Source organism: Astyanax mexicanus, chromosome 20 (genome assembly GCF_023375975.1).
Source record: "Astyanax mexicanus isolate ESR-SI-001 chromosome 20, AstMex3_surface, whole genome shotgun sequence".
Classification (NCBI taxonomy): domain Eukaryota; kingdom Metazoa; phylum Chordata; class Actinopteri; order Characiformes; family Acestrorhamphidae; genus Astyanax; species Astyanax mexicanus.
Genome location: NC_064427.1, coordinates 1,678,646 through 1,706,034, shown reverse-complemented (window position 1 = coordinate 1,706,034; position 27,389 = coordinate 1,678,646). Strand labels below are relative to the sequence as shown.

The window sequence follows — 27,389 nt, the reverse complement described above, 5'->3', positions numbered from 1 at the left end:
TTATAAATGAAATTATAATTCTATAATTGTGAAAGGCATGCAAATAAAAGCACAGTTAACGTTTTAATATAAAATGTTATTTTAAAAACCATCTTCAGACCGCATGGACTAATCTGAAACATGTGATTTGATTATTGGTGTGTAATTATAATAACACTTGTGCTGTTATTGTAATGTCGCCACACAAGCCCATCAGAAGTATGTGTGCACTGTGTGGAATGTCAGTTTACTTAATGTCTCTGGAGAGTCACCTGGAACTCAGGCTTTTAATTACTTGAATTTCTTGTCTCTTAATGTTGATGTTTGAGAGCATCAGTTAAAGTAAAGTAGTGAAGAGGTAGAGTTACAGGTATACAGTGAATAGTGAATATTTGAGTAATGTTCTAATTCAGATTATGAGAAGCAAGAGCAACTCAACAAAAGTATCTTCAAGTGGAGTCACTGCAAAGACAATCAAAAATGTTATGATGATGAAACTGGCACTCATCAGGACTGCCTTTCATTAGTAAACTTTATTGAATGAATATTTTTTATGCATAATCTAGAGGTCATTCTACACTCTGATATACTCATCTCTAAGTGGTGAAAGAGCTAGCGCTAAGCACGGTTAGCGGCTAATGCTAATGCTACTCCAGCATTGCTAGCTGGGGTTAGCAGCAGGCTACAAGCTGATAATACTCGCCTCTCAAAGGTGAAAGAGCTAGCGCTTAGATCGGTTAGTGGTTAATGCTAATGCTGCTCCAGCCTTACTGCTGGAGAAACTTCACTGAAACTCACCCTTATAATACTGTGCAAAAAATACGATATATCAATCCTATACTTCCTCTTTAGGTTCACTTTAAATATCTGTCAAATTGTTACGTGAAGTCCTTATATGGAGTCACCAGGAGATGAGCAAAGTACATATTAACCTTTACTCCACATGAGTTTGTGCCAATTCTGAAACAATGAACGAATGTACACCTTCCTGTGTGTGTGCGAGTGTGTGTGTGTGTGTGTGTGTGTGTGTGAGCACCAGTGAATGATCCAGAGAGAATGTGTTCCGCTGTTCTGCTCTAGACAGAACCGGTCTGGTTGGACCTGCTCCTCCTGTCTTCATACCTGAGCGATGTCTCACGCTCTTCGCTTAAAGCTCGTATCTCCGCCTGTCTGTTCCTGTGTTGTAATGGTAACAAATAAACACTTCTGTACACAAAAGCCTTTCATCTTTTCATTCAGAAATCAGGATCTTGCTCAATTTGAATTAATACATAATAATATAATGTGAAAACATCAATTTTATACCTGTTTTAAACTATTAATTTCAAAGAAAAGTGTTGGAAAAACAGAGGTTATCCTGCTTTTGTTGGAGTAACTGTTTCTACAGTCCAGGCAAAAAAACTGTCTACTTGAGTTTGGTTTGTACTTGAGTTTGGCTGTAAGGATTTGATTGCTTTCAGCAATAAGAACATTAGTCAGATCAACTGGGTTCATATTTTGTGTTTTTCTGCTACAGATGGTCCTATTCTATTGGCAGTGCTTGTTCTGTACAGCGAGAGAACTTTGCAACAACTTAGCAACCAACTTTTATACCATAGCAACCACCCTAGCAACCCCTTAGCAACCATTTAGCACCCCCTTAGGAACCACATAAAAATATCTTAGAAAGTGACTCCTATACCATTGCAACTCCTAAGATACTACCATGTAACTCTTTAGCAAACGCCCAGTGATACCTTAGCAACCAACATCTATACCACAGCAACACCATAGCAACCATTTACCAACCACCTTACAACTTCTCAGAAGGCGACTCCTATTCCATTGCAACTCCTAAGAAACTACCATGCAACTCTTTAGCAACCGCCCAATGATACCTTAGCAACCAACATCTATACCACAGCAACAGCATAGCAACCACCCTGCAATGGCTTTTGGCCACAACCCCCTACTGAATATCACAGCCCTACTGTTGTACTGCAGCCACACCTGCACCTTTTAGTTCTAACCTGCTGCAAAGCCACACCTTGTCTGCTCCCTATAGAGAAAAGTACTGCCAATAGAATAGGACTCTCTGGAGCAGATAAATAAAATGATAATTTTAGCATCATGCTTAATGCTTAAAAATAAAATCCCAGAGTACTGAGCTGCTGAACTATACTCTCTGGAATAATGGGTCCATCCAATAACTTAATTTATAATTTCTCCTACATAGTAAATGAATATTAAAGTGATCTATCAGATTATGAAGGAACACATAAGAAATCATGTAGAAACTTAAAAACTGTTAAACAAACCAAAATACTCTGTGAAGAATTTAGATGCTCTTATCTGGGGAGCTGTTTGTTAACTTGTGGTTTCTGAGGCTGGAAACTGTGATGAACTCATCCTGTACAACAGAGGTAACTCTCTCTCTTCCTTTCCTGGGGCGGTCCTGATGAGGGCCAGTTTCATCATTGTTACATTTCTAATGCTGCACCCGCACTTGAGGATACTTGAAATTGAGTTCTTGACATTCTGCTCTGTTTTTCGGATTGACTGACCTTCATTTTTTCTTAAAGTTTCATATTTTTACTTTCTTTACTTACTTACTTAGAACAAGTAATTAACTCTTGATGAGTTCAGCACAGCTGTTAACTGAAAGCCTGAATTCCAGGTGACTCTATTTCATAAAACTGACTGAGAAAATCCAGCAGAGATGTTCAAAACTGATCATCTAAACAAGAGGAGCTACTTTGAAGAATCTAAAATATAGTTAGATTCTGAACACTTTTTGTTCAATGTTTTTCATCTTAGTTTGGATGGCATTGAGTATTAATCCACTCAAATTAAAAACAAAGTAATTCAATAAAAATATAAAACAAACACTAAAATAATGAGGCATGGTAAAAAAAAACAGATAAAAAGTAAAAAACCTACCAAAACAAGATCAAATCTCAGTTTGGGTCGAAAGCCACAGAATAAAAATAAGTTTTAAGACTAGTTTTAAAAACAGACAGTGAAGGGGCCTGCCCAAAGTGCAAGGGTAGGTTGTTGGGGGCAATAAAAAGCTTACACTTTGACCTCGGCACCAATCTACATGCAGAATATTTAAAAATAAAGAAAAAATACTGAATTTAATTGTGTGGAAACTTTTGACAGGTACAGTATCTGAAGTTTTTAGTGTAGAAGGAGCAGATCAGTCTGGAATCTTCTAGTCCACACTTGGTCGTTGGCTCAGAGGCTCGTCTGAATGGGGGGGAACACGTCAGCCTGTAAAATGAAGGGAATCCGAACCTCACCGAACAGGACGGACCGGTTCCTCTGAGTACCTGAAACATCTACACCCAGGTTTCTACAGGAGGGCGAGAATTCTTTAGTTGATAACATCGGAAATACTCAGAGTGTGTAAATACTTACTGTTATCTTTACACTTAACAGCTTTACGCAGTAAACTGAGTTAAAAATCTGAGTTAAATCACAGTGTATCACTGTGCCTTTATCAAATTTCCTTACCATTTAGCAACCACCTTACAACAAGGCCCAGTGATACCTTAGCAACCCACATCTATACCACAGTAACACCATAGCAACCATTTAGCAACCACCTTACAACTTCTCAGAAAGCGAATTTAGCAACTGCTCAGTGATACCTTAGCAACCAACATCTATACCACAGTAACACCATAGCAACCATTTAGCAACCACCATACAACTTCTCAAAAAGCGACTTTAGCAACTACTTAGTGTTACCTTAGCAACCAAGATCTATACCACAGTAACACCTTAGCAGCCACCTTACAACAATATGAAAAAGCAACTCCTAAAACATTGCAACCTCTTAAAAAACTAACATGCTACCCTTTAGCCAATGCCCAGTGATACCTTGGCAACCAACATCTATACCACAGCAACACCTTAGCGACCACCTTACAACATCTTAGGAAGAGACTACTATACCATTCCAACTCTTTAGCAACTGCCCAGTGATACCATATATATATATACATCATATATATATATATATATATATATATATATATATATATATATATATATATATATATACATCATATTTGCCATATGATGATGTATAACATCAAGAATCAAAGCGTGAATCTTTAGAGAAATAATTAGGTAAGAATGATTGCAAATATATAACTACAGTGTATTGTTTAATAGAATAGAATGGAGTTTCTTTGATTTTATCAAATTGAAAATTTCAGAAATTTTATTTCTGTAAATAAATGCTCTAAATGAGAATATTTTTATTTGGAATTTGGGAGAAATGTTGTCTGTAGTTTATAGAATAAAACAACAATGTTCATTTTACTCAAACATAAACCTATAAATAGCAAAATCAGAGAAACTGATTCAGAAACTGAAGTGCTCTCTTCATTTTTTCCAGAGCTGTAACTTATGTAATATATGTAAATATATGTAAATCTGCAGTGTAGCATTACACAAACTCTGCCCATAGACGGACTAGCTGCGTGTAGTAGTGTGTAGCAGTGTGAGGAAGTGTGAGGAAGTGTGAGGAATGCTATCAGACAGGACAGTGATGATGTGATGATGCTGTTTGGTATCTAACTGATTAGAAGCGCAGCAGCAGCGGAAGTGTTACTCATCATCCGAGCATCCGCTCTCTCTCGGTTCAGTACGACCAGCTCAGACTGCAGGAATGCTAACACAGGACATCTCAGCACAAAAAACGGCACAGAAAACTGATTTAATTCTGAGTTAATGTTGATATTTTGCTGTATCAGTAACACATAACTTAATAAACAGTATTTAAATCTGATTGCAATTTTAAAATCTTTATATAACTACATTTTTTAGCTCATCAGACAGGTGATCTGCTGTCAGTGTTGAGAAAACACTTCCTTTTCCAGCTCTGTCAGAACTCCCCTAAACATCTATCTTCTTAAAAGATCTATAATCAGACAGATCCAGTGACGTCTGTCTGACTTCTACATTCTACATCCTGCATCCAGATTCATATAAAATGCATAATAAATTTAGATTATATCAACACAGAATAGAAATGCACTATATTGACTATATTGGCAAAATGCTGGTGATCTTTGGGCCCTCAGGTAGCACTGTGCTATATATACAGTACATATATGTACTGATTCTGTACTTTAAATGACTGTATGAGCTCAGGAACAGTTTCACAAATCATTACAGTCTATCAAAAAAAAAAAGTTGATCGTGCTGTAATACACTAATTCAGGTTAAAACTGGATCATGCAGTGATTAAAAAGCCAAATTTCAACACCATCCTGAAATTAAAGGAGAACTCCGGTGTGAAATGGACTTCGGGTGCATTTATTAAAATGTGATAAAAAAGTCCCTTACCTTCGTTAAATAGCTCTCCTCTGCTCTCCTGCAGCTTTCTGAGATCCAGTATTTTGTGCACTTTGCCCAAACAGGCTTTAGAATAAGTTATATGGGGCATATTCTTGCCCCTGCAGATAAATCACTTTTATACCGTTATCCAGCTCAAACTAGCTCCACACTTCATTGATAGAGTTTGGAGAGCCCTGACAATTTAAAACAAGGCATTTAGAACTTTAAAACTGGCTTTTAAAATGGGTTTAAATGGGGCATATTTTGCTCCTGCATATAAATTGCTTTACATCCTAAACATAGCGTAGGTGCACAAAATACTGGATCTCAAAAAACTGCAACAAAGGTAAAGTACTTTTTTTTATCACGTTTTAAATAATAAATACACTTAAAGCCCATTTAACACCAGAGTTCTCCTTTAATCTGACCAAAGAACAGCTTTATTTAAACATTTTAATTACCCATTAATGCTGGATTATTATCTGACATTATAGTGATACTATAATTTTAATGAATATACTGAATTTCCTTAGTATATTCCAGCAGTAGAGCGTTCTGGAGAGTACTGATACTATAAGGGGGGACTGTAATGACTGTGTATCAAGAATAATGGATTAACTGATCCTGGATTAGACCACATGAACACTGCGAACCACCTCGACCCAATGGGTTTCAACCCGTTCACACCTCCAATCTGAAGCTAATGACCAGGTTTCAGCTGCTGCTTCAACAGAAATTGAGAATTTTTAATAGAAAACATCTCTGTCAATCAGAAATGACTTTTTTAAGTCCTAAAACATATTTTAACTGGGGAAAATACACTAATATCTTTAACAAAAGTGTTTGGGTTCATCTTTTAATCTATATGTATATTACTTCATTGCTTTATTTAATTTTAGTAAAATACACTTTTTTAAACAAACAATTACAGTAACTTTTTATTTAAATAAAACACTTGATTGAATAATTAACAATTTAGTATGCAATGCATTACTTTTATTTATTTTTTTAAATTGTGTTAATATTGTTTAATATTTTTTAAGTCAATAGTTACATTTAGTCTTTTTTCTTATGTAATTATTATATATTATTTGTATATAAGAAATTATATAATTTTCCTAATCAAATATAATATATATAATATATATGTTGCATTTAGTTATTTGCTTAATAACTTGCTTATTTTCCCGCATCGTTTTTAATGCTTGTCTACACTGAAAAAGAAGAGAAATGAAGTGAAAATAAAGGTTAATTAATAATTAATTCATTTATTTATAAACAAAGTTACATAAAGCATTTTAGTGTGAAATAAAGTCTCCAATAACGGCTTAAAATCACAGTTTGTCACAGGGCTGTTGGCAACACAAAAGTGTAAAACATTCTAAAGCTACATCAAAGAAGCTTATTACAAAAGGAGTTACGAAAACGTAGCCTGAGGTCTGAAACTTACGTTCATTTAGAGAAAAGCTTTTGTTCTAAAATACGACTTTCTAAAACCTGATTATAACAGACGGGTTCATGCAGATTTTTACATACAGCTCTGATAAAAATAAGAGAGCACTTCAGTTTCTGAATCAGTTTCTCTGATTTTGCTATTTATAGGTTTATGTTTGAGTAAAGTGAACATTGTTGTTTTATTCTATAAACTACAGACAACATTTCTCCCAAATTCCAAATTAAAATATTCTCATTTAGAGCATTTATTTACAGAAATATAAGAAATGGCTGAAATAATAATAAAAAACGTGATCAGGATTAATATTTTATTAATCAATGTAGAAAATAAAAGAAAAAAGAAAGAAAGAAAAACACTAAATAAGAAGAGAGAGTTGTGTGTGAAGCAGAATGGTCCAATCAAAACAGGCCATCCGGTTTGTGTAAGACATTCCTTTAGCAAAGAGCGAGAAAGAGAGAGAGAGAGAGAGAGAGAGAGAGAGTAGCTCTCACAACAATAAGTTCATTATTACTGCAGAATACCTCACATTACTGCACAAACCAACCTGAGATAAGACCCTGATCTCCTCTCTACTGTCCCCCATAAGGTGTAAAGAGTATCTCCATTTATTACTCTGCAGGTAGAAGTATAGATACTAGTGTTTAATAAACTCAAGATTTTTACTCTTTAAGTAAAAGTATTTTAAAAACTACTGGATTTAAAACTACTTAAAGTATAAAAGTAAAAGTAATGAAAGGGGTAAAAGTAATAAAGCCATTAAGAACAAAAGCTTAGGCCACGCCCACAGAGTCCTATAGTGCACTACCGCCATCCCCCCTCCCTAAAACACATTTTACTAAAAGATAATATAACATAATGACTATAATGTTAAAATATTAAAATGTTAATGTTGATAATATAATTTAGGATGCACTAGGCTGTTTCTTGGTGTTTCAGCTGCATATATGCTTCATTGCAAATGAATGTATTTTAGTAGAATGTAAATATATTAAAGAAGCTTAGTTAGACTGGACGTTTGTCTGTAAGACTGGTGGAGGAGAACATGATGCCAAGATGCATGAAAACTGTGATTTAAAACCAGGATTATTCCATCAAATATTGATTATTTCTGAACTCTTAAAACTTGGAAACATATAAATATGAACTTGTTTTTTTTTTTTTGCATTATTTGAGGTCTGAAAGCTCTGCATATTTTTTTGTTATTTCAGCCATTTCTCATTATTTTCTGTAAATAAATGCTCTAAATGAGAATATTTTTATTTGGAATTTGGGAGAAATGTTGTCTGTAGTTTATAGAATAAAACAACAATGTTCATTTTACTAAAACATAAACCTATAAATAGCAAAATCAGATAAACTGATTCAGAAACTTCCTTATGTTCAGCATTAAAAATGCTCTACACTCTTATCTGCTAAAGCTCACTGAGTTTCGGTTGAGTCTCTGGAGCTCCACGCCCTGTTCCGCTGCTCTCGGGCGGTGGGCGGGGTCTGCAGCAGGTGGGCGGAGTCCTGCTACAGGTGGGGTGGATAAGTAGGGTCACACCTGTTGGCTCGAGCAGAGAACCACGAAGAAGAGTGAGCTCCAGCGGCGGCAGCAGCAGCAGCGCGGAAGAGGAGTAGAAGAAGAAGAAGAAGAAGAAGAAGAAGAAGAAGAAGCTCTACAGGTTTGTTGAAGTTCGGGCTTTAAAGCTGCTTCTCTGGCTGGAGTTTGTTTGGTTGCTGTGGTTTTCTGGGTGGTTCTTGAGGCTCTTCAGGGATCATTCAGGCTTCATTCATTCCTGAGCTGGATCTGATTGAGTGGGTTGATAAGTTATTCAGCCTATTGTGTTGGAGAGGAGTGTACAGATCATAATCTGAGTTTGGCTGAGTGTTCAGATGGTGGTACATTGTTAAATAAACCAGTTTTAATCCGGGTTTTAAATACGTTTTTGAGGCTTTCTCAGTCTACAGTTGTTTGAAAGCTAGTTTAAGAAGCAAATTTTCTCCAAAACGTTTGAAGCTAAATATGAGAAAGTACCTTAAAACAATGGCTTTTCATAGTATTTACTTTATAATCAGAGTTTGGCTGTTGTGTCAGTTGGAAAAACATAGTTTTTAAGTCAATTTCACTCTAATCTAATCCCATGAATAGTTTAAAAGCCAATTTTGGGAGCTAAATCTTCTCAAACTGTTCAGAAAGTACCAATTAGCAGTGGCTTTACTTAAGATCATAGTATATAGTTCATAAACTGTGTGTGGTTATGTTGTCAGATGATGATTCACTATTAAAAAGATCAGTTTAACAGTTTAATGTCTAAATTGATTCATAGCATATAGTTGATGGTTTTTATATTGTTAAATAAGCTGGTTTTACTGAACTGAACTCTTTCCATTGGATGTCTGTGTAGACTGTCTTTAATGGTTTAAAAGCTGAATTTGGGAGCTAAATCAAGCACCTCAACTATTCTGGCTTGTAACTTTATGCTTATTAGCCAGTTTTTCTCCATTTTTGTTGGTAAACTTATGGATTTTTCCAATTTTATGTCTGCATAGACCGTCTTAAATGGGTTTAAAGACCTAAACAATCTCAAAATATTAAAAGAAATCCTAAAAACAATGTCTTTTCATGAGATGTTAGAGACTAGCTTTCGTAACGTAGTATTTGTTAAACACATTGTTAAACAAGGCAGTTTTGCTGTGTTTTTGCTCAATTTTACAGTCTAACGTGTATATATAGACAGCATTTAATGGTATGAGAAGCTAATTTGTGGAGATAAATCATCTCACAAATATTAGAAAAGTACCTCACAATGGCTTTGTGCTTAGTATATACTTCATAATCTGTGATTAGCTCTACTGTCAGTCAATCTGTTTCACTCAATCTGTTCTCTAAACTAATTTGTATCCCTAAATAGTCTTAAAATGTTGAGAAATTACCTCAAAACTATGACTTTCCGTGTGCTGGTAGCATAGAGCTTCTATAGTTTGTAAAACTTGGCCATTTTACTGGAGTTAAATGTTTTTAGGTGGACAGTTTTGAATGATTTAGAAGTTTTGGAGACTAAAATGATAAAATCCTTTGTTTATATAGTGAATAATCTGTATAATCAGTGCTTAGTTGGGTTGTTGGATGGTGACCCACTGTTACATAAGACGTTTTCACTCCAATTTGGACGTAAATGTTGATCATTTTCCAGTCTAGTGTCTACATAGCCAGTCTGGATCGGTTGAGAAGCTGGTTTTAGAAGATAAAAGTCCTGTTTTTTGGGTTTAAATTAAGTGGAAGTCTCTAAACACAAAACTTATAAACTTGAACTGGTTAAAATGCTTGATGTTTGGATAGGCTCTCTGGTTTCGAGTTTAGATGAGCTGAGATGATCTGAGATGAGGTGAGGTGACAGGAGGCAGTGCTGATTGGTTCTTTGGAAACTGGTCTGACAAAAAGTTCCTTCAAACTGGTCATTCCACTTCCACTTCATAAGTGTTTTTTTTGTGCTGATGTTAAAGCTGAATGTCCCTCTGTCTTCAGGAGGAAGTTAGAGTGCTGGGAAATAAGAGTCCTCAGAGAAGAATGGCCTTCGACCAGCTGACCTCCAGCGCGTTCCTGCTCTACGATGAGTGGACTAAAGGAGCAGGTCAGTCTTGTTTTATTTAATTTTAGTGTAATTTTATATTCTTCCATTGTTTTTAGTTGATACAACAACACACGACTAAGGGCTTGATGGAGCTCCACTTAAAACAAGCTTGTTTTAATTCTGATTATTGTTTTTATCTCTCTATATAGACCCCCGAGTGGAGGACTGGCCCCTCATGACCTCCCCGTTCCCCCAGACCGTCGTCATCCTCGCCTACATCTACTTCGTCACGACGCTCGGGCCTCGACTGATGGAGAACCGAAAACCCTTCGACCTCAAGCGGCCCATGATCATCTACAACATCAGCATCGTCATCTTTTCACTCTACTTGATTTATGAGGTACGTAATTTACAGCACATTAAAAATAAACTGGTTAAATTGGTACATATGTAATCATACACCGTAAAATGCTAAAATGCAGTAAAATGCTATAACCACTATATTTATTTATTTATTTATTTATTTATTAAAAAGCTAAGGCAAAGGTTTCATATTTTTTTATAATAAAGAACTGATCTGGGCAGAGACGTAATATTTAAGAATTTGACAGAAAATTTGTACATTAAACTATTAAAGACATAATTTTTATTTTACACTTTCAAATGTGATTGCATAAGAATAAACATAAATAAATGAATATAAATTTATAATATATGTTTTTTTCTTTTCAAACAAGCAAAATGCAACATTTTGATTGAAGGCAGTAGCAAAGTAGATATATCTATAAATCTACAGCTTAAAATATTTACTTTCTAATGTTTTTGGCAGAATAATGTCAATTTAAAACACAGATTTACATAAAAAAGGCTTTCACATAAATAATCAATATACGATTATTCTCCTTTATGGAAACGGAGAATAAACTTTATTAAAAATAATCTAAATATATATATAAAAAAACTTCTGTGTGTCTGATAAATAATTTACACGAGACCATACAAATTATTTTGCTGTATAATTGTTTTACTGAGTTTTTTTTTTTTTTTTTTTTTTTTTTATATTAATCTTTTTCATTTTATTTTTATTACAGTTTATTGTCCTTTTTAAAAATGAGAAACTCTTAAATATTTGTATTATTGTGTAACATTTGAGTTTATCTAGTGATTTCTAAAGGATTTTTTTTAACTGGTCATGGCTGTAACTCAGTCTGAGTGTGGGAGTGATTACTCAATAATGTATGGAGGTGTAATCGCTGCTCCTCATTGTGTTAAACTCTGGGTGGGAATCAGCGGGAGGGCGTGGCCAGGTGCGTCCGTGTGCCAGTCTGATGACGCAAGTCTTTTTGCTTCATTATTTTTTCTGCTTCTTCTTCTTTTTCCAGTTTCTCTTGTCTGGCTGGGCGAATGGGTATTCGTACCGCTGCGACCTTGTCGATTACTCCAGCTCCCCTCAGGCTCTGCGGGTGAGAAACCTACATAAAATTACACATTTTATTATGTACATTTATTATCAGTGTGTTTGGGATGAACCAAAATTCATCTTTTGTTGAAACCAAACAAAATTGATCATTTGGATGGAGGCCAGATACTGAACGATAAAGCATTTAATCCAAACCTGCCCAAAAACTGAACTGCAAAAACATTTTCTCCTGTTGCTGCAAAAAATATCAATGAAATGCAAAGCAAGGCATTTCAGAAAAAATCTTTGCTGTGAGGATATGATTGCACACTGCATAGGAATTAACCAAAATAATAAATGTGAAAATAAACTGAATAAACCGTTTTGGATAAAATACAAATACAGATTTTTTTTTTATTTTTTATTAAAACCAGGCAAAATGCAACATTTTGTCTAAAAAGCAAATAAATAGAAACATTTGCTGAGAGAATTTGATTACATACTTTCGAGGGATGAACCGAAACAAAGGAAAAAATGCACTTAATTGAAATGAAAAGGCAAAATAAAACATTACTCAGTGCTGCTTTTTGCACGTTTGCTATTGGATACATTTAAATGACCTAAAAAAAAATCAAGAAAAAAGCAAAAGGAAACGTACAATTAAAAAACTATTTATATTTATTGAATTTTATCATCCCAGCAGACATATAAAATCAAAAAAGACCAATATTGTTCAGTATAAATAATTTGGTCTCTCTTATCTTTAGCAGAATGATAACCAACTGTACTGATTTGTGACCTGAGCTGATATATGATTAAATTAAACCTTTTTCTTGTTTTTTTTTCTAGATGGCGAGGACCTGCTGGCTGTACTACTTCTCCAAGTTCATCGAGCTGCTGGATACTGTGAGTTCTGGTGTATTTTAGTGCTCAGATTATATTATATTGTATTCTATAGGGGTTTGAATAGAGACAGGTGTGTTTTTTGCTTATCAAAGCTCTTTCTCTCTCTTATCTCTACAGATTTTCTTTGTTCTGAGGAAAAAGAACAGCCAGGTGTCGTTCCTCCACGTCTTCCATCACTCCATCATGCCCTTCACCTGGTGGTTCGGGGTCAAGTTCGCTCCAGGTAAAGAGTTAGCAGTAGTTTTGGGTGGTTTTGGGTCTGGTGGGATGATTAATTGATTTTTCTGTGGATAATGAGAAATTTGTGAACTTTTTTTTTTTTTTTTAAGGAAATTCTGAAATATCTGTTTCTCAGAATGTAATTGGAGGTGTTGTGTTTTGTGTATCAGGTGGTCTGGGAACCTTCCACGCCCTGCTGAACTGCTGCGTCCACGTCATCATGTACTCCTACTACGCCCTCTCGGCTATGGGCCCGGCCTTCCAGAAGTACCTGTGGTGGAAGAAGCACATGACCACCATTCAGCTGGTGAGTAGTGATATCGTCATACCTTATTTAGCTAATAATTTTATGGAAAAATAAGTGCAAAACTAGTTAAAAAAATGTAAACAAGTAATGTTTACCTTCCATTAGACACATTAAAACAAGGCCCGATATTGTTGGGTATAAATTGTATAAAATCACATTCAATTTTATTTTATATCATAAGAAAGTGGGTTATGTAAGAAGGACGCTTGCATAAAAATTACTGCCTGTCCTATTGTAAGAGTTTTAATGGAAATTATACAAAATGCACTTTTACTGTTGGGACATTACTGTACTCTTTGCATACGCACTGTAAACTCAATGAAGGCAGCCTGAGACAAACACACTTGTTCTGGGAGAAGAGGGCAGGTCTACCAAATGAGTAGCCAAGTCTACAGACAACACTGCAGGCAGTTTTTTCTTCTTTTTTGCAGTGTCCGTTGATTTTTAAGGAAAAATACAAAATTGTATTATCGTATTAACCATAAAATCTGTGATTACAACTTACAATTACTAAATTACAATGCTAAATACAGCCACTATGCATCAGCAGGCTCTGTAAAAAAAGTGTGATTCACAGAAGGAAACTGGCAGCAAACTTGTGGCAAAAACGGGATTAATTCACTTTTTAAGAATATAAGAATAAATAATCTCATGGGAAAGCGTTAGATAACACTACTTATTGTCTATTCAGAGCAGAAGCAAGTGAAACCATTCAGTTTGTGTTTTCTAGGGTCCTGAAATGCCACACCTTTTCCAACCATGCCGTCTGTCTTCTTTAAAAGTCACATACTGAACATTTCTTGGCAATGTGCTCACACTCAAAGTGTTCACGTTTCCCCACTACAATCTGAACAATAACTATGAACAAAACAAAGAATTTCATCATTCATTTTTATTTATTTGTATTTTTTAATCGCTGAGTTGTTGTGGATATTTAAGCAGTAATACACGAGAGACTCGCGCTATAATGTGTAATATTGGCACTGCTGTGCTGCGGTCATAGGCATGAACCTTGAGTGTATTAATGCTAAATTATACCACAGTTCCATTATCACTGTTTATTGAAGGATTTTAAAGAGTTAAAGAGGAGGAGAAGAGAGGTTCTGTTTGGTTATAAACACTCCGCCAGTTAAAATAGTTCCATTGCTGCTCTTTTTGTAGCTGTGCAGTTTGGTTTGTAAGCGCTGCATCGTTGCTAGGTTACCTGTATGTGGGGGGAAAATAATACTTAATGTAGAGCTTCGGTTACAGTGCATTACTGGCTGATAACGGCACTCATAGAACGCCTTTCAGCCTTGTTTTTTGATATTGTGCATGTCCACAGTGTGTGTTGCATCATATAAATTATATCACACTAAAGCTAGAATTGAAAAATTCATTATTAAACGTATTTTTTATGTATTTTCTTTCTCTTTTCAGGTCCAGTTTGTGATGGTGACCGGTCACATCGGCCAGTTCTTCTTCATGAAGGACTGCCAGTACCAGTGCCCCGTGTTCCTGTACGTCATCGGCTCGTACGGCATGATCTTCCTGGTTCTGTTCCTCAACTTCTACTACCACGCCTACACCAAGGGCAAGCGGCTGCCCAAAGTGCTCCAGAACGGCGCGTGCCACCAGAACGGGGTTCACAAGAAGGTGGAGTGACCCTTGACCCCGCGCTCGGCCGGACGTGAAGACTCTGCAGCTTTTTTTAAGTTGGTTTATTTCTTTAACCATTTCAGCCGTTTCACCCCACCGTGTTTTATGTTAAAACTTCTGTGGAATGCCACTTTATCACTGGACGAGAATTTAAAGGCTCTGCCTATGACCGCAGCACAGCAGTGCCAGACTTTTACACTCGGTTGTTTTTTCCACTGGAGATGATCTGGTTGCGTGTTTGGGCTTCACATCAGTTCTGAAATGTTTATTGGGTGTGCGATATTTATTTTTAATATTCTGTCATATATTTTGTACATAGCTATTTAAAGTCCCAGCTCTGAATATGAACAAGCTGCTGGTGTAAAAGATGATGATTTGATAATAATGATAATAATGATGATTATGATGAAACGTGGGTTGTGAGAGCAGAGGTATTTGAAGTTTTTAACGCTGCTGGTCTCTGAGGGGGCAGTGAAGGTGGTTTTTAATGGTAGGCTGAGTTAAACAGGCCTGAAGCCTTTTCTCGAGAAACAGCATGACTGATTACCTGATTAGCTTGAGTCCTAGATTTTGAGCTTTCGAGCGACAGCTTGTGATCGCTGGGATTTTCATCGTATCAATATTTTGAGCCTTTAAATGTCTTCATTTTTCCCTCCTCATTGTAGATTTTTCTTTCTTTTAAAAAAACAAAAAAAAACCAAGCAAACTACAAAGTTTGACTGAGGCGCTGGTGTGTGTTTTTTCTAAGACCCCGAACAAATGTGCCGATGATCTGTTTCTTTGTGTGTGGAGGTTCGGGCTGTAGTTCCCGGTTTCTTACCCCCCCCCCCTTTTTTTGTGTGCTGTAAAAAATGTTTTTTGTATTTCTGTGCAATGCTCTATTTATATACTGTTGTGAAATGTGGAAAACCTGTGCTTTTTATATTGAACCAAAATAAATTGTCAATGTTAACGTGTTACGACTTGGTCTTCTTTATAAGGTATTAACTGAAACACATCTTTGGCCAAAACTGAACATTTTATTTATTAATTAATTTATTTATTTTTACTACTATTTTTCTTATTTATTTTTGAGTGGGAATTTATTGACACTTCACCATTACCTTTTTATATTAATTTTTACTAATAGAATTTTATTTATTTATTTTATTACTAAACAAGATTTGATGCTTCACCACAACCTATTTTTTATGCTTATTTGTTTTAATTAAACAGGATTTTTCTCTTTAAAGAGAAGGCAATTGCCAACTACAAAAATAACATTCATGAAGCAAACTTTTTTTAACGTTCCATTAGACATCCTAAGAAAAAACATTTAAGTTATTAGCCCTTCACCTATTCAGCCATACACTTTGTTTATTTTATTTACTTTATTTTTATTAATTGTTTTAATTGTGGCACGTTTACCATCGCATAATAGCCTACTGTCATTTATTTATATAATTAATTTTTTCCAAAGAGCAAGCAAGAAAACAGCATAATTTTATGAGAAGTTCGCTTTTAGTATTTTTCTTTTAATTAATTATTGCCATTTTTTTATTTTATATAATATTACTTACCACATTCACTGCGTTCATTATTATTATTATTATTATTATTATTATTATTATTATTATTATTATCGTTGTTTTATCTTCCTGTTTCTATTTATTTATTGATTTATTTATTATATTTTATTTATTTTTTCTAACGTGTGGATGCGTGGGTTACCAGCCCGGAATATGACCATATTTGGTGTGGCGCTTGTGTCATGTGACTTCATTGTCCAATCGCGTTGCTCCAAAAAAAGTACCCAGTTTCAAAACTTGCCCAAACTAGTGTGAGTGAGAGTAGATGGCCGGGCGATAAGCAGAGGAATATTACTGAATATACTGTATTTAACCTGTTTTTAGATTATAAATATGACTTATTTCATGTGGATATATCGGGTGTAGGCTGTAGAAGCTGCTAGAGAAGGAGAATGGATGGGAATATGATCGGTCCGGGGCCGTATAGAGCCACCAAACTGGTGAGTGTTCAGAGTTTACGCTGGGCTGCGTCCCATTACTTTACCTAACTAACCTAACTAGTGTAGATAACTAGTTAACTTTACTATATACTAACACTTTAACTGTACAGCTGATAATCATGATAAGATAAATAGGTTAACTAGTGTGAGTTCGGTCATATAGTACACTAAATATTAACGCAGTTAGCTAACAGGCTAACTTACGCCCCCACTGATCCTAACGATAGTTAGCCTGTATAGCTAACAAGCTAAGCTAGTTTAGTGTTAACTAGCTTGGCTAACTAAGGCAGTTTTGTATCAATAAAACTCTTTAAACACATTTCCTTCCTTTAGTGTTTAAATATTTCGGTTTATAGGTCTCATATCTTATTTTTCATATCATTTTTAAGCGCTGGATTGAAATTGAAGACCCTGGAATCGTCTGTGTTGTGCCGAAAGCTGTGTAACGCCTGAATGTTTACATAATTTTAGCTAAGATGTAACTTTATTATATATAATTATACTGTACTAAAATCCTCGCATACGTTACTTTACTTGTAGTTTGGTTTGGGAGAATATATGATTAAAACTACAAGATTAAAAATAAGATTTCACTTGAAAACGTGGTGTTATGTCGATTTGTGCTACCCATCGGAACTTAGCGCTACCTATCCAGCGGCTCTGCGCATGCGTGGACCCCAATTTCTTTAAAAATAAAAGCTTTCATGTGTGTTTTTCATTATAAATTATAAGGGTTTCTTTGAGATAATTTCATAAACAACTTCTTGATGCATATATACCATGTTATATTCACAAGTCTAAATTGAACCCTAACTGATGCAGGGAGTAGCTTCTCATTTGTTAAACAACCATGTGGAAAGACTCAAGATCCTGAAATCTCCTGAAACACAAAAGGAAGAAAATGTGTTTAAAGAGTATTTGCTAAGCAAAACAGCTTTAGTCGTGGAAAAGATTGTCTTTCCGAATTGCTGCTGATGCAGCATTGCTGAGTAGCTATGCCGACTCGGTTCTGATACATCAGCTCACAGACGCAGCCTTGTGCTGATCAACATCACCCTAGAAGTGATGAGGGGAAAGAAAGTGCGCCATCTACTGTATCCACCCAGAGAGAGCAAGGATCAACTGAGCTCTCTCAGGACTTCGGCAGCTGATGGCAAGCTGCATGACCGGGATTCGAACCAGCGATCTCCCAGTCATAGTGGCAGCACTTAGGCAAGTTAGCCACTGAACCACTCTTCATCCTAGTAGATATTATTTAATGTGAAATTAGAACAGTGTGAATTTTCCTTTTCCTACAAACAGCATAAAGTTATACCCTAATGGCCCTAAAAGAATATCCCTATATACGAAATTATCAAAACTGACTTCAGTCTCTATGTAACAGAATTAGAAACTACTAAATAATTTTCTTCTTCTGTATTTTTTCCTGCAGTGGAACGAGATGGTGAAGCTGTTTCGGGGGGGAATGCCGCTGAGAAGACACTGGGCACACTTTCGGAGTTATGATCACAGTTTCACCGGATCTGAAGGTGTGGATTACCTGCACGAGCTGCTGAAGCGTAATCAGAACTTCGGGCCCGAGGTGACCCGGTACCAGTCTCTCCAGCTGCTCAGGAAGTTCCTGAAGAACCACGTTATTGAAGATGTTAAAGGACGATTCGGGAAAGAGGACTTCGAAGATAGTGGGCGTTTGTACAGGTGTGATGACTTAATTTCTGTTAGAAGAAGAGAAGCCAATAGAATATAGAACTCTATAGATCAGGTAAATAAACAGGAAGTTGTGGTATAATGGCGATTAGAGGGGTATAAACCCTTAGTATTGAGCTGTGGAACAGTGGAACTGTGTTCTTTGCAATCATTGAGCTCCGTCCAATTGGCTGGGATGAGTCAATACCCTTGACATCAGTAACTCTCTTATTTATAATAATAATAATAATAATAATAATATTATTTTTAGCGTAGATGTAAAGATTGGTGTCAGAAGTGGTTCATTTTGTGTTGTAATTAAACCGTGACCACTAGATGGCAGTGTTTTTTTTATATATATATATATATATTATTTTATTTTTTATTTTTTGCAGGTTTCCTCCACAATCACCTCTGAAGCCCCTCCCTCACCGTATTCCAGCATCCCAGATCGGATTTATTCCCCCCATCCCGCGCTGGGAGGAGTGTGAAGAAAAGATGCAAGTGTCTGACAAGATACCTATGAAGCCTCTGGTTCTGGTGAGGGATCTAATATCAGTAATATAAATGTGATTAAATATTATATTAGTGTGGTATTTTACTCACCCGGTTCGTGGGTTTGTTCTGTAGAATTCTGAGACATGGAATAAGAGGCACAGTATCGCTATCGGGGAAGTGCCGGAGTGTAAACTGGTGCGGAGGAAAGACATCACACCCAAACATGTGGACCAGGTCTGGAAATCCATGACGTTAAATCAGTGAGTATCGGATCAGAACGTTGCAGTTATTGTGTTTTAATTAATACCTTTTTTTAGGGATGCACCAAAATAAAACATGGCCAAAACTGAACAAAATAAATCGTTTAATACGTTACTTTACAGTTACTATTCGAGACACATGTCGAGCACAAAAATGAACTTAAACCTGCCGTTTGTTGGCTGTTTGCCAGATGCTGACAGCACTTGCTCTGATGCACAACACAGCAGAGGGTCGGGAGAGTAGGGGTAGTGAAATTACTTCAGATAAATGAGCCGTTCAATATAATTATTTGGTCTTTTTTTAGGCCCAAACTAAAGGCCTAAATGGTTTTTTTTGTTGTTTTTTTTTTCTGGTGCATCCCTAATTCATACTGTGTATTTGTTGTGTTTTTGTGTGATGTAATTCTGTGTTTATTTAGTTTACAGAACGTTCTGGGCCTCCAGTCTTTAGACGGGGTTCTCGATTCCAAGCTGATGAGTCCAAAACACATCGTCCATAATGTGTTCAGCGTCAACAGACAAGGCATCGTGGTACTGAAGAACAAATCAGGTGAGGAAAGAGTTTCTTACATTAAACTTGAGTATAAATGTGCAGGAGTGTTAGTTTTGCCATACTGTATAAAAATGAATAGTTTTACATTAGGGTTGTGTATTGGCAAAAACCTGACAATACAATATGGGGGCCATTTGCCTGTTATAAATCTTCCAAATTAAACTTATCTTTTTTTAAACTCTGAATATAATAACACATTTATTTAACTACTCAAAACATGCACTGGTCGATCTCAGACAGCTTTACTTAATTTTTTATGTTTCCAAAACAAAAGCATGTTTAAAAGCAAGTCCACTAATTCCTTTGATTTTCTCTCAGGAAAATCAGTCTTTATTTTAAGGAAATGGTGACTGCATGTTCAAATAATTAATAATTATGACAGAAATGGCACCGATCGGTGGAATGACCCAAGTTGATTGAATCTCTTTTGTGTTTTACAGAGGATTTACCCCACTGGGTTTTATCTGCAATGAAATGTCTGGCAAACTGTGAGTAAAAACAGTCATGTAATGTTTTGCACTTTTTCTCAGAAATGATGTTAAAACTTTATTTTATAATTGATTATTTTATAATCTGCTTATGCTGTTTTAGGGCCCAATGGAAACGACAGTAATCAGCCCATGTATCCTGGATTTGAGCGAGACGTTTTCCGAACAGTCGCTGAACATTTCCAGAGGTTAAAGGAGCCGCTGTTAACGTTTCACCTTTATGAAATCTTTGTCAACATATTGGGTAAGAGACTTTTTACATATGGTAAATAAATTGTGAGAATGTTTGATTATCATTTCATGACCTTAAGCTCAGGTGTACTTGGGTTCTGCAGCAGGACAATGACTCAAAGCACACGAACAAACCAAGTTATTAGATTTAGGGGCAAACTCTTTTTCACACAGGGTTTGAATAGGTTTGAATAGACTTAATAAATTAAATTATCTTTTATATTTACTCAGGTTATCTTTGTCTAATAATATTAAAATGTATTAATGTATTAAACATTTAACTTCATTTTTATGTACATCTTTCTCTCTCTGCCTCTCTGCAGGACTTCTTCCCGGGCAGCAGGTGGCGGTGGAGGCGCTGCAGGTCTGCTCTCTCCTCCTGCCTCCCGCTAATCGCCGTAAACTGCAGCTACTGATGCGCCTGATGGCCAAAGCCTGTCAGAACCACGCCCTCCCGCCGCTCAACGACGCCATCGGCACCCGCACACTCGTACTTAATACCCTTAATACATTTAAAAACTAGAGTTTGTTACTTTAAAAATATTGCTTTATAAGTATTTACTCTATATACAGCTTTGGAAAAAAAGTAAAAAAAAACATTTAAAAATTATGAATTTCTTTAATTTTACCAAATTAAAAACCTCTGGAATATAATCAAGAGGAAGATGGATGAGAACATGATGCCAAGATGCATGAAAAAAAAACTGTGATTAAAAACCATCAGGATTATTCCACCAAATATTGATTATTTCTGAACTCTTAAAACTTTATGAATATGAACTTGTTTTATTTGCATTATTTGAGGTCTAAAAGCTCTGTGTATATATATATATATATATGTTAAAACTAAACATGAGCTTAAATAAATATTCTGAGATTGTATTTTGAGTTTTTTTCAGTGTTTTTTGTTATTTCCTGTCAGATGGTGCAGACCTTCTCCCGCTGCATCCTGTGCTCTTCTGATGAAGTGGACCTGGATGACCTGCTGGCCACCAAACTGGTCAACTTCATGATGGACAACCATGAGAACGTCCTGAAGGTTCCGGTTGAACTGCACAAATCTGTAGAGGAGCACCTGTCCCATCTGAGACGAGCTCAGGTTAGAGACAGACAGACAGACAGACAGACTAATTAGCGGTTCATCCCACATATACATATACTCACCTCTGAACAGAGAAAGAGCTAGTGCTGTGGTTAGCGGCTAATGCTAATACTGCTGCAAATACAGTACATGAAAGAAAAAGCAATTACTAATTTTAAAATTAATTAAATTTAAAATATTTATTGAACATTTTTTACCATTTATAGACTAATCACAGTGTTTTTTATTCAGAATTAAAGTTTTAGTCTTTTCAATTTTACCAAACACCAAAATTTCTTTTTACTCTGCAAGATAAGACAAAAGCAGAGTATTATAGTAAAAGTATTATACCTATATAGACTATAATAAATAATATCAATTATAATAATAAAAAATCAATGTTAAACAATGTTAACATAAATAATTACAATATTTATGGAGCATCTTGATATATTTGACATCATATTTTATAAGGTTTTGGCTCCCCCTTCTGGTCTGACATGGAAAAAATGTCCTGTAACTGTAGTAAAGAAGGGGGTGGGTGTGGTCAGGGCCTTAAAAAAACAACAAAGTTATTTTTTTAATAAACATGTATTTATGTATTTTATTTTTAACAGATAAAGTATGCGGGTGCAGACACAGACCTGGGGGCGGAGTCTCCGGCCCACTCGTTCTGCAGGCAGATCAGCAGGGCGGAGTTTGAGGAGCAGAGGGTGACGGGATCACAGGGGGCGATGGTGGAGCTGCTGGAGGGCATCATACAGGACAAGAGTATGAGCTTTAAAGACAAGAAGAAGAAGCTCAAACAGGTGAGACTGTCTGTTACAGGTCTCTGTGAGAGAGAGAGAGAGAGAGAGAGAGAGAGAGAGAGAGAGAGAGAAATAGAGCACACAGGTCTATCTTATACTAGTGCGTCTCAAAAATGTAGAATATAATTGAAAAGTTAATTTATTTATACTACATATAGATGTATTAAACACAGAGTGATCTATTTTAAGTGTTTATTTTTCTTTTATTGTTGATGATTATGGCCAAAAAATCAGTGTCTCTTAGAAAATTAGAATATTATATCATATAAGACCAATTGGTACTTATGGCAGTGTATGGTACTTAAGTCCTGCTGGAAAATGAAATCCGCATCTCTATTAAAACCATCGCTGATTGGTGGAAACGTCACACTAAATTTTACTTTCTAATTATTTTAGTTCTACTTGTTTCATTATTTATTATCCTGTTTTCTTTCTTTAATTTTTTTATTATTCTATAATTTTCTTCCTGCTTGTTATTTAAAATTTCAAATTAAACCATAATTTGAAATATGTTGTTCTTTTTCACTTTTTTGTGGCTTTTTACGTTAAAAATATGAACCTCAGCAAAAAATCAGTGTCTCTTAGAAAATTAGAATATTATATTATATAAAACCAATTGGTACTTTTGGCAGTGTGGGCACTGTGCCAAGTCCTGCTGGAAAATGAAATCCGCATCTTCATAAAACCATCACTGATTGGTGGAAACTTCACACTAGACCTCGAGCAGTTTGGACTGTGTGTCTCTCCACTCTTCCTCCAGACTCTGCTCCCTTGATTTCCTTTAAATGAAATGTAAAATTTACTGATGATCAGTGATGGTTTGGAGAGTCATGTCATCTGCTACGTTTGTTAATGAAGTATTTATTTCAGTTAAAAGTACCAATAATTTTATATCATCATCAAAATGTCCTTATTAACGTATTAATGTTATGGTTCAGGCCTTAAACGTTGTGCAGTGTTTAATCTCTCCATGCTTCAGTTCCAGAGATCCTATCCGGACATCTACCGCAGACGCTTCCCCACCCCCGAGAGCGAGAGCGCCGTGTTCCCGGAGAAACCTCAGCGCCTCAAACCTCAGCTGATGTTCTTCACCCTGAAGAAACCTCTACAGCCCTTCCAGAGGAGCTGGAGCTTCCGCGCCTGATTATAGCACTCAGTATAACTGTTTTATACATCAGCCTGCTGTAGCCAATGGAGTTCTGAGCTCCTGAGTAATACTGGAACAGTGCAGTATTAAAATAGACTTGAGAACTGGACACTGGAATATAAAAACTCTGCTTTAGAACTGAGTGCTCTCTCAGTGGGAGAAGCTCATCTTTGTGTATTTTAGTAAACTTATCACTGAACATTTCTACTACCAAGACTTGAAATTCTGCTAAAAACTGAAAACTAAAATCAAAATAGTCACTAAAACTTGACTAAAACAGCATTTAATGAGGCTGTGAGGCTGGACGTTGAAGGTATAAAGTAACTGGTGTACATTTTTATATATACACTAGCCTGGAACAATCCATAAACACATGTACTGTATTTAGTTGTATGTATATATATATTGCATTTTTTGGTTGTAAACTGGTACAGTATTATTTCTTTTATATATATATATTTTTACACTCAGAATGTATGGAAATGACCCATGAACTCTTTAAATGTAGAGATGAACTGATGATTGAATTGTATACTCATAATGAGAAAAAGACAGATTTCAAAGATTTAAAACATTTATGTGGTCCTAAAAGTCAGGTTTAATGATATCATTATTAATCACAGATTTTCTTGTGTTTGTTTTATTTCGTTTAGTTGAAAGGATAAAATTATGTCTGTTTTTTATGTTTGTTAATGTTTTATGTAGAAATGCTGGAGTTAAACTGTTACTGTCTAGAGTGCTGCACAGTGATCACTGCTGGGATTAGAAGATATCTGTATATATAAAGAGAATTTGCATGAAAATGTTTTATTAGTCGTTTGTCAAATAACACCTGAAACTCTTCCTCATTTGGTATCTGCTCTGCTAAAACTAAACCTACTAAAAGACTGTTAATGAATATATTTCACATCAGATATTGGGGAAACGTAGTTTACAGTTTAAGCTCTGGCAGCTCGGGTCAGCTGAGCCTCAGCCAGTGTTTTCTTACTTGAACTGTGCGGTACGTCACGGATATATGTATAGGTTTAATCCTCCGAACCGGCCCAACGCCATTCATTTCCCCAGTCCCATTTCCACACCCTGGATTGCCAGGTATTGAACAGAACAGCACACAAACAGTGATCTACAGTCATGGAAACTGTATATTTTTCTGCTATATAGCAAGATTTGATGTTTATTATCAAGCTGGTCCTACACTTTACCACCACACCCTCTCTCCTGCTTGAGAACTTTTATTCACAGAGGATTTAACTCAGAGTGGACATTCTGGGAGGACATTAGCTGTAGCTGAATGTTTATTGGTTGTGACATTTCCAGAGGTCCATTCTGTCCACAGTCGCCATTTAAACGCTGCGGTTCTGAGGAGCGAGACGGCAGGGCTTTTACACGTCTCCACTTTTTACAGTCCTGACAAATGATCTGCTCTGGATGCAGAAACTCCCCTCAGCAGAGCAGAGACCCATTTAAAAATGAATTAAAGGCACACAGACTGATGTACAGGGGGATGCAAATGGAAAGTTGACCACTAGAGAGCAGTGTTAAACCACTGTTATTATTAACCTGAACAGGTACAGACCTGATACAGATTATTCACTGTACACCTGAACACCCACACGATACATTATACCAGATACTGCATTATAAATTATTACATCAGGAAGGTTGTTCAATTAAACAACGAAATATTAGGAGTAAAACGCTGGTAAAAAGTTGGAGAAAAATGCACCCATGAAATCATTGTTTGTGATAAATTGTGTCAGATTATTTTCGTTTCTCAGTCATAGCAGTGGCTTTAGTAATAACTGTCAAATTGTTAAATCTGTCCCTAAACTAGTAATTGGATTAGATCACTTTTCTATAATTAGGTGTTTAACAAGCTGTTAAAAATACACCATAATGCAGGAATTGCATCAAATTGATTAAAAATAGAGCGGGGATTAAAAAAGCCCCAAATAAAAAATGCTTTGGACGGCCAGCCTTTGTAGTTTTAGAGCCGTGATGCTAACAGCCAGTCTTTGCAGAATTAGAGCTGTGATGCTAACAGCCACCACTTGCAGAATTAAAGCTGCTTACAGCCAGCGTTATGTTTTTATTTTGATTCCTATGTTCTTAGCCAGCGTTTGCAGAATTAGAGCCGTGATGCTAACAGCCAGTCCTTCAGAATTAGAGCCGTAATGATAAAAGATAACATTTGCAGAATTAAAGCCGTGATGCTAACAGGTAGCTTAGCAGAATTAGAGCCGTGATGCTAACAGCCAGTCCTTGCAGAATTAGAGCCGTAATGCTAAAAGATAGCATTTGCAGAATTAGAGCCGTGATGCTAACAGCCAGTCCTTCAGAATTAGAGCCGTAATGATAAAAGATAACATTTGCAGAATTAAAGCCGTGATGCTAACAGGTAGCTTAGCAGAATTAGAGCCGTGATGCTAACAGGCAGCTTAGGCAGGGTTATACAGTAGCTGTGATGCTAACAGACACATTAGCCGGGCTCAGCAGGAATAAACCAGGTTGAAACCATATTGATAACAGCTAATTTCAATAGGGTTGCAGCTCTGAAATGCTGTAGCTCTATTGCGACACCTACTGGTTGAAACAGCACAGTGTTTGTTTTTTGAAGTGATGGATGGTTATAAAACTGTAAAAGCCAGGCTCCCTGTGCTACAGGTGTAAATATACTGTATTTAGGTCCAGTGTTTCCCGTCTCCGGGCTGTTTGATGTGTATGAAGCTATGCAGGAGATGAGATCAGCAGGACGTGACCGTCTCGCGGCCGGTGCGCACATGCAGACGCATGCATGCAGGTCTGAAGAGTAATTACACCTCTTTAGTGTGCTTGTGCGAGGAAATGAATAACCCTCAAAGCTGAAATTAGATTCTGAAAGTCACATGGCTCTCCTGCCCTGGATGATGCAATTACGGCTCCTCACAGATTCACACTGAACAGGTGGACAGACCTGTGAGAGACCTTCAGAAGATACAGTGCTTAGAAAGGCCCTCTGTCTCTCCTGACAATCAAAAATAACTACAAGACACTACAGACGCAAGACCTTCTGCATGTCTGAAATACAGACTGTAGTTCTGACTGTCCTTATTTCACCCTGTTTTTCAATACTCAGAACCCACAGGATAGAAAACCACCACAGAGATACAGCTACATTTACAGCTACAGAGTTCTTCTGTGTTCTTTTGGGTCCTCCTAGATGAGTAATCCATGCCCTTTTGGAGTAATTGTAATAGGATAGTCGCTCCTGGGTAGAATAATAGCTCTCATTGTGGTTCTCTGGAGTCCCAAAGCTTTAGAAATGACTTTATAACCTTTTCAAGACTGAAAGATGATCAATGACTTTGTTTTCTCATCTTTTGTTGAATTTAACACGTCAAATCAGGGCATAATGTGCTGCTTTTAGAGATCTTTTAACTGCGTCTTGTTGTCAGACAGGTTATATTTAAGTGGTTTCCTGATTTTACGGATCTGGCAGTAATCAGCTTGACCTTAGCTTTCCAAAAATGTGCAAAAATGTTGCTTCAGTGCTCCACACTCTCTGTAGAGACAGTAGAGACAAAAATAAGAGAGCACTTAAAAATTATGGGTTTCTTTGATTTTACCAAATTGAAAACCTCTGGAATATAATCAAGAGGAAGATGGATGATCACAAACCATCAAACCACCAAACTGAACTGCTTGAATTTTTGCACCAGGAGTAAAGCAGCATAAAGTTATCCAAAAGCAGTGTGTAAGACTGGTGGAGGAGAACATAATGCCAAGATGCATGAAAAAAAAAACTGTGATTAAAAACCAGGGTTATTCCACCAAACATTGATTTCTGAACTTTTAAAGCT

General features: G+C 36.2%; 2 protein-coding genes across 2 annotated transcripts; both read left to right on the top strand.

Annotated features, from left to right (window-relative positions):
• The first annotated feature begins 8,331 nt into the window (after window positions 1-8,331).
• On the top strand, window positions 8,332-15,741 carry elovl7b (ELOVL fatty acid elongase 7b). Its single transcript, XM_007250289.4, has 8 exons — window positions 8,332-8,430; window positions 10,275-10,380; window positions 10,530-10,720; window positions 11,703-11,783; window positions 12,569-12,625; window positions 12,743-12,848; window positions 13,015-13,151; window positions 14,571-15,741. Exons 2-8 carry the CDS (start codon window positions 10,317-10,319, stop codon window positions 14,793-14,795), a joined length of 861 nt encoding a protein of 286 aa, XP_007250351.3. The 5' UTR covers window positions 8,332-8,430; window positions 10,275-10,316; the 3' UTR covers window positions 14,796-15,741.
• An 837-nt stretch (window positions 15,742-16,578) lies between these two features.
• Window positions 16,579-24,353, top strand: depdc1b (DEP domain containing 1B). The gene is made up of 11 exons (XM_022680792.2): window positions 16,579-16,797; window positions 18,230-18,495; window positions 18,879-19,023; window positions 19,114-19,241; window positions 19,661-19,791; window positions 20,235-20,282; window positions 20,386-20,526; window positions 20,837-21,003; window positions 21,436-21,612; window positions 22,212-22,403; window positions 23,383-24,353. Exons 1-11 carry the CDS (start codon window positions 16,750-16,752, stop codon window positions 23,545-23,547), a joined length of 1,608 nt encoding a protein of 535 aa, XP_022536513.2. The 5' UTR covers window positions 16,579-16,749; the 3' UTR covers window positions 23,548-24,353.
• The last annotated feature ends 3,036 nt before the right edge of the window (window positions 24,354-27,389 follow it).

Excerpts from the sequence above, each read along its gene's own strand:
- elovl7b (XM_007250289.4), top strand. The coding sequence starts at position 10,317 with ATGGCCTTCGACCAGCTGACCTCCAGCGCGTTCCTGCTCTACGATGAG. Across the intron at positions 10,381-10,529 it reads TGAGTGGACTAAAGGAGCAG|ACCCCCGAGTGGAGGACTGG; the intron begins GTCAGTCTTGTT and ends CTCTCTATATAG. Across the intron at positions 12,626-12,742 it reads TCATCGAGCTGCTGGATACT|ATTTTCTTTGTTCTGAGGAA; the intron begins GTGAGTTCTGGT and ends TTATCTCTACAG.
- depdc1b (XM_022680792.2), top strand. The coding sequence starts at position 16,750 with ATGGATGGGAATATGATCGGTCCGGGGCCGTATAGAGCCACCAAACTG. Across the intron at positions 19,024-19,113 it reads CTATGAAGCCTCTGGTTCTG|AATTCTGAGACATGGAATAA; the intron begins GTGAGGGATCTA and ends TTTGTTCTGTAG. Across the intron at positions 21,004-21,435 it reads CCATCGGCACCCGCACACTC|ATGGTGCAGACCTTCTCCCG; the intron begins GTACTTAATACC and ends ATTTCCTGTCAG.